General features: G+C 34.0%; 1 protein-coding gene across 1 annotated transcript in view; it reads right to left on the reverse strand.

Moving 5' to 3' along the window:
- The window catches only part of AP3B1 (adaptor related protein complex 3 subunit beta 1), a 161,687-nt gene that overhangs the window by 38,022 nt on the left and 115,715 nt on the right, over window positions 1-7,950 (reverse strand). Inside the window, exons 23-24 of the mRNA XM_029283476.1 lie at window positions 1,361-1,592; window positions 152-236 (exon numbers count right to left, since the gene is read on the reverse strand). Of these exons, the coding sequence (XP_029139309.1) occupies window positions 152-236; window positions 1,361-1,592 (317 nt within the window). The remainder of the gene's footprint in view (window positions 1-151; window positions 237-1,360; window positions 1,593-7,950) is intronic.

The following is a 7,950-nucleotide window of genomic DNA, read 5'->3' on the forward strand; positions in this document are numbered from 1 at the left end:
CAAAAAATAAAGATAGAAAGAACTTTTGCACCTCAAAATTGAATATACTGATCAACCTGAAAGATAATACATTAGCATAGGATATCAATGTTATTCATTTACGCTGCATGTAAGTAATTTGTTTTTGAAATGCCATTATAGAATAACTTACCATAACTGGAAACTAGCAGCCTGTGTAGAATCACAGAAGTCAATTCCTACTGGAACGGTAATAGATTTCCCAGGTTCAAGGGATTCTAATAAACACAATGTTGTGAACATTTCATTAAGCATTGAATAAGTTTCAGAAAAACCATCCTATCAATATCTAATCCTATCTATATTTATATATCTCTATGTGTCTGCTAAACTAAGTTATCAGCAAGAAATAAGAGCAAATACTCAAATAATGTCAATGTATAGAAGCTATCTTCATTTTACTTTTGCCTGATTTAGCTTTTGAGATTTAAAATGATGTTTATTTGTCAAGGAAAATTACAGTTTGAATAAACGATCTGTCAACACCGTGAGAAGCTAAAGGAAGATATATTTATAATTTTGCAAGCCTGTATCTCTATGATATATATCAGAGATACTATTAGGGCATCATTAATGTTTTTATAACCATAGAAATTAATTAATTAATTGCTCAATTTAAAAAAAATGAAATATAGAAATAGGAAATAGGAAACTACAGAGAGAGATGAGAAAATTGTCACATGGGTTTTAAAAACATTTTAAACAACAGATAGCAAGAAAATAGTATTTAATACCTTACTGGTGGAGAGGAGAGGAGAGATGGGGATGAAGTAGGAAAAGTTCTATTATAACTACAGGACTCCGCAATGTTTGAGGGTATAATCCAGAGCATTTTATCACTGCTATTTGGTGCATGTGTCTGTTCCCAATGGGAATCCCCAAATGACAAAATATGTGCTAAAGGCTAACTCTACACTTTCATATTTGTCTCATAATATTCTGTTCAAGTACATAAAAGGTAGAATTTGCATCATGATGTCATACCACAAATTTTGTATAAGGCCCCCTGTAAATACCTTATGCTATTTACCTTGCAGTGATGTGCTATTTTATATGAAACTACTTTCTAAAAATGTAGTACAAGCTTACATCTTAATTATGCCTGCTCAGAAAAGAAACTGCTTAGAAAACTTATAAATCAGGTCACAGATTACAAAATATTTCAATGGCATTGCAAATATAATCATGCCCTGCATCATAAAACATTCAATAAATATAAAAGGCTAATTAAGTCATGAACTAAGTTGATAAATACACTTGTGATTTTTAAAAACCATCCAAATCAGTACTTTTTAATTTATACAATGATGTCCAGAGAGTTTTAAGATAAGAATTCAATTACCTATTGAATTAAATACATGCATTCTCATGCCAGCTGGCAGCTTCTTTTCACTTAAGTGGATATTCTCTATCTTTTGGTCTGTGGTGTTAGTCAGCGTCACCTGTACAGATACCATCTGATCACTGTAAATGCATGGATGTCTTGAGAAGTGATAATTGGCTGCTAATCCTTTTCCACTCATTCGGTGAAGGAGTTCATGAGATTTCATTGGCACAAAGAAAGGTGCACTGACCTGTTATACATGAAAAACAAATGTGTAATTATAGACTACTAAATAATTGTGAACAATCAAATATGCCCTCAGGCCACCAGCCAACCCCATGGCTATCTGTTTCTCTGCACTTCCCACACAAGGCCGCAGAACCATGTTTTAACTACTTTTTGGAATGCCAGAAGGGGAAGGCTCTGCCTCACCCCTCAGGGGAGAATATTCCACAGAGTGGGGGCAATGGCAGAGAAGGCTCTCTTCCTAGACCATGCCAGTTGGAGTTCTTTAACTGACAGGGTCTGCAACATACCCTTCCCTGCCTGATTGGATGGAATGGGTCGATGTGAAGGGACAAAGATAGTTCTATAGGTAGCCTGGCCCCATCAGACAATATTGCATTCCATGTGCAGCTAGCATTTCATGAAATTCTGTTTTACTTGATCAGACTGAATACTATTCTCAGTTGAAATATCTCTTGTGATATTTTTAATAAGAAGCAGAAAATTATCAAAGCCATTTTAAAATCACAGTGGAAAACTTTGACATTCTGGAAGAACTTCACAATCTGGTTGTGTTGTCCTAGGGGCTCCATTGCTGATCTGGTTATTCTTACCCTTTCTTTGCCTAGGGTTTGTATCTCTGTTTTTTTTATCATATTTAACTATTAAAGTGTTTTTTTATATCTTTTATATGGTTGCTTTTATATGTGATTTTATCCGCTTGTTGTGCAGCACTCAGTCGCCTTTGGTGAGATAGACAGCTATATAAATTTGATTAATTAATAAATAAAACAACAAGAAAATAAATGTCAGAGAAAGTCACTGGCTTCCCCATGGACTTTGCTTGCTGTGACTTTCTGACGAGCAATATCAATAGGGAAGCCAGATTCACTTAAAACTGTGTTACTTTCTTAACAACCGTAGTGGTTAACTTAACAACTGTGGCAAAAAAGGTCGTAAAATGGGGCAAAACTCACTTAACTACTGTCTTGCTTAGCAACAGAAATTTTGGACTCAATTGCGGTTATCAGTAAAGCGAATAAATTAATATAACCACTGATAGCATAGGGTAATGAATATGTTATTTGACTAAATAAATATTTTGTTAAAGTATTTGTAGAGTGCTTCTTATTTGTACAAAGCCTAATGTGATTTACAATTGCTGTGAAATGGTTATATTAAATTGATTAAAAATACTAATAAGCGCATTGGAAAAATAAACCTTAAAAAATGAGTTTTCATGAAGCAGCTAAAACATCCCAGTGTGCAGACTTAGTATATTGCAAAGGGAAAATAATGGAAAGTAATTCCAAAAATATTGAGATTCTAGTTCTCCGGGCTTGGTTTTTGTTGCAGACATTTCATTAGTACACTAAGTTACATCATTAATACTCTGGCACAGGAAAATGAGATCTGGTGGTTGATTATATATAGCAGCTTGTCCTACCAATCCTATGTGGATATGGGGGTATTGTTTTTCTTTGATTGCTCTTGCTTGTCTGGTGCTGTTTCCTGTGTCTCTGATTATCTAAGCTGTATAGTACTTTAGCATGAATTATGATATTCAAGACAATTTTCAACTGAGAATGGATGGAACTGTTTCTTTTAGGACTGGTTCAATTAAAATGTTCAAATAGCACAAATACAGGACTTAATGCATTAACATGCATTTAGTTATAGTATGATAATCAACAACAAATCCCACTGACATGTGGTTAAGAAAATTGCTATATACTTTTGTATGTTTGGGGAAAATAACTAATCAGTTCAGTAGACATATTAAAGAAAATCTATGTGTCTGTAGATATAGAGACAAGCCACACATATTTTATCAGTTTATTACAGTAAGCAAATAAGCGTGGAATGAGAGTGCACATAACTGTCTACTTAGTGCTTACTGAAACATTTATAAGAGCTGTTATCTCACTAATAACAGACAGACAGCATACAATTTTAGAAAGGAAAAAGCTTCATATTTTCAACACTTCACTAAAAAGCAACTGAAGAGTGTAAAATGAAAAATATGCTGTGCAGTTAGCTGGTAATGGACCATATTATCAACTCAAGTTAGATTTATATGATACAAACTAATCACTAATAGTTATTTTATGATTTGGCATGTCTGATTCTTAGGAGTAGATTTAAGATGAAAATCATAAAATGTTTAATGCCACTGCTTAAGTTGACTGAAATATAGATTAAAAACAAAAAGAACATGTACAATTCAAGGTGCTAAACTCTGAGATAGTTTTGCAAAAATATGCAATCCAGAAGTCAAGTGAGGGCAAATTAATGTGCTGCAATGAAAAAAGTCATCTTGCAAATTAGTTTTGGGGCTGAAATGTATTATAGCTTTCTGTGACCTAGCTATATATATAAAAGCATTCCAAAACTTTCCCCAATCTTAGAAATTTACAAAATCATTCCAGATCATTTATTTTTATGATAAAATTCAGAAAATATTTTAAAGTTTCAGAACCAAACAGGCCTAGAGTTTGTATTAGCATTACAAGCACAGAGACAGAAACTGATACAGTACTACTAGCTTAAAACATTGTAAGTGTCTTTCTGCACAAGAGGTAAGGATTCCAAAAATAAAACACCTGAAACAAAAAAGAACCACATTGTACAACCTGGAACCACATGTTCTACCTACCACCTAGGGGCAACCCACTAAGCACCAGTTAAATTACCTCTTGCTGTCTCTCTGGGACTGCAAAAAGATAATGCTAGCAAGCATATACATGCCATCTGCTCCATTGGGCTTGGCAGATCAGAAGTTGAGAGACATTTATTTCCCTGTATAGGTTGCCATGTATAAAGCATTGAACTGATGTAAAAATTGAAGCTTAAAAGAATTACATTTCTCTGCAGGTCACAAAGTATTCATTATTACTTGTGCATTCAGAGACTTAATTCAATTTTTCTCAGTCCTTTGAATATTTAAATGCATTTTTAATTTTAAAAAACACCCATTATTTGAATAAAGATAATTACTACTTCAGTGCACCCTTTTCCAAATGAAAATATTATTGAATTGCAAATTTGTTCTGCTGAGTCATGCCCAGAAAGTTTTGTTTTAAGTACAGCTTGTAGCTTTTCATAGGGTTTTATCATACCCATGTTGAATATATGAAACTGTAAGGAAGTGTTATCTGACTCTCTCCAATATATTAATTGCCATTACGTTATTGCTTAATATCACCAAACTCCAAAAAAATGATGGATGATCTTGAATATGCTTGGATTCAAATTCTTGGGTAAGAATAAGCCAGCCAAGAGTGTTTTTAGATCAAACTGAAGTAATGCTGGTCAGTAGGACATCTGGTTTAAGAATTTAGATTCAATTGGCTTAGGAGGGTGTTACTTGAAACTACACTAACCATCAATCTTCAGGACTCAATAGTTGTTTCCACAACTTGATTTTGTGTGTAATTATTTGCTCTTCCTATATCAGTATGAAATAGTCACTTACACTCTGGCCATTACTGTAATGCATTTAGAATGTTGCAATGCCATCTATATACAACTCCTTTTAGAAGTGTTGAGAGTTTGAACTGATTAAATGTGTTATCTAGACTGTTTACTCTTGCTGGCATCGTGTTCATGTCACTCCAACACTGGAAGTTCTGCTCACAATACATAGTGCTGTTATTATAATTTCAAACATTTCAAACTTGAATCTGCTTAGGTCTTGACTATCTGAGGGACTTCCTGGTTCATGATGAAGTACCCCTATTACTATGATTTATGTATTAACATATAGAAGTCCTGAGTATAATCAACATTCTGACGAAATTCCAATCCAACTCTGTAGTCCTAACAGAGTAGGTTAATGCCGCTATTTAGTAACAAAAGGTATAGGCCATCACCATCCCTTTTGTGGCCCTTAGAGAATCTCTCAAAATGTTACACAAAGCCAATGGCACACCTGTAAATGATTCAGAGTTTAAGGTCCTTTGAGCAGTCTGCTTGTATATTTTGTCCTAATAAGATGAAATTGAAATGATTGACTCATTATTTAGATCAGCATGCTAGAAATGATCAGTACGATATCAGAGAAACATAAAAATTTTGGTGTATTCATTAGTCATACTTTGTATCTGTCACCAAAGAAATTGTCTAAAATTTCTTATAAAGGTGTTTCAAATCTTTGCTGCAAATGAGAATATAAAAGGGCATTTTATCATGTTTAGGGGATGTGTAAAAAAGCCAAAAGACTGGATATAAATATATGTATTAATTCAGAAGATTTTAAAAATTAAAGTACAATTGAAACAGGAGATTGTTGGGTTTTTTTTGAGACTAATGGATAGGCAATTAGAAAAAAGTTGTAGAACTTTGTTTTTATATATGACAACTGCAGCGAGACTATTATATGCTCAAAAATAGAAAGATTTGATACCACCCAAAATAAAGAAATGATTGGTTGATTTGAGAAAAGATAATATTTACATTTATGGCTGACTGGGAACTTCTTACTGACTTTTTGCATAAAATAAAAAAGAAAACCACTTATGACTTGTGGTTTTGAGGATTAGAAAAAAATGGAGAATAGAAAAAAATGATGATGATTGCAGCATCTTGCAATTACACGATCATGATTGCAACCTTTCCTGCTGAACAAAGTCAATTGAGGAAGGTGGATTTGCTTAATAACTGCATAATTCACTTAATGACCATATGATTCGCGTAACATTCATGGTAAAATGGTAATAAAATCAGGCCCAGTCATGTGATGGCTCACCTAATGACACTGCTTAATAACAAAAATTCCAGTCCCAATTATGGTCGTAAGTTAAGGATCACCTGCACTTAGATTTGCTACTAATATTTCTAAGAATTAAGAGCTAATGTAATTAGTTACTTTTATGAAAGGGAGTTTCACATATTACATATAATCTGGTAAATAAACAGAAACAAAATGGAAGAACAAAACAAAACATAGAACTGAGTCATTCACTCTACATGTCACTGGATTCCCATTAATTATTTTCATACCTAAGTATATGATTTTGTTTAAAATCTCCTCTATCCAGAGAAATATAATTCACCAATTTCCCTAAAAGTTTATCACTGGTTTTTACAAGGCATAGCTGAAAGCTTTATACTGATATACTTCATAAAGCCAAACCCTCCAAGTGTCCTGGGAATGTAAGGAGCAGTAATCAAGAAGTTAAATTACCTTTACCTTTTTTTTTTTTACCAAAACTGAACTTTTTAAATGGCTTTTCTATCCTACTTTCCACAAAATCCCCAAGTATTTGAATTATTTTTTAAAAATATAAAAGTATTTGAACCCCAAAGCAATCAGTCCAATTGAAATAAATTATCTATGTGGTTATTGAATGTCAGAATACCAGGAAACTGGGGAAAACATACTAAATAAGGAAAGAGGCACGTGTCCACCACTCTCAATAATCATCAAATTTGTAAGAGTGACATTCAGTCCAGATAAAACAGTGGTACTTTTCACTGTCCAGAGGAGTAATGCTAAATCTGCTTTGGATGAGACTGAATGCCCTTTAAAGGATCTAGTGCAGGCACGTCAAACTCGCAACGTTACATGTTGTCATGCAACGTATTGGGCTGGTTTTGCCATTGCTGGCAATGGGGTGGGCGCGGCTTCCACATGATGCATCCGGCCCATGGGCTGGCAGTTTGACACCCCTGATCTAGTGGTTTGGGGTTGCTTTTAGATCCATTTCTGAACTTGGAAGTACAAGATGCACCCATTATTATTTCAGCTGGTATGACATGGGAATGAATTGGTCTCACTACAGTAGCCCATGCTGCAGTAACTCTTTGTCATGTATCATTTTCTCTCTCTCTCTCTCTCTCTCTCTCTCTCTCTCTCTCTCTCTCTCTCTCTCTCTCTCTCTCTGTGTGTGTGTGTGTGTGTGTGTGTGGTGTATTCAGTACTGTAATGCTTAAAGGTTTGTGAGCCCTTTTGAATTTTCAGTATTTCTGCATAAATACAACTTAAAGTATGATCTGTTCTCCACATGTCCTAAAACTAGATAAAGAGAACCAAGTTAAATATTTAAGCATCATTGTGTCTCTGTCTGTCTGTGTATGTGTGTGTATGTGCACAGAAGATATATAGTATCCACATGCTGAAATTTCACTTTGCACAAAATACTATGGTAAGATTACTGATTGGAATTGGATAATATGGATACAACACACAATTATTTATTAACTTCACTCAAGGTGTTGCTTTCAATTTCTAAAGTCCTTCACTGCTTGGGATCACAGTGCTTGAAGAAACTTCTCTTCCCATATATTCCATATGTTCGTGCTCATGCTTTAATACCAATATATTTTTAAAAAAATCTGAAGCAGTAAGCAAAAAGTTTCAAATAAATATTAGACTTTCACCT

This window comes from Protobothrops mucrosquamatus, unplaced genomic scaffold (genome assembly GCF_001527695.2).
Source record: "Protobothrops mucrosquamatus isolate PMUCROS unplaced genomic scaffold, P.Mucros_1.0 scaffold107, whole genome shotgun sequence".
Classification (NCBI taxonomy): Eukaryota; Metazoa; Chordata; class Lepidosauria; order Squamata; family Viperidae; genus Protobothrops; species Protobothrops mucrosquamatus.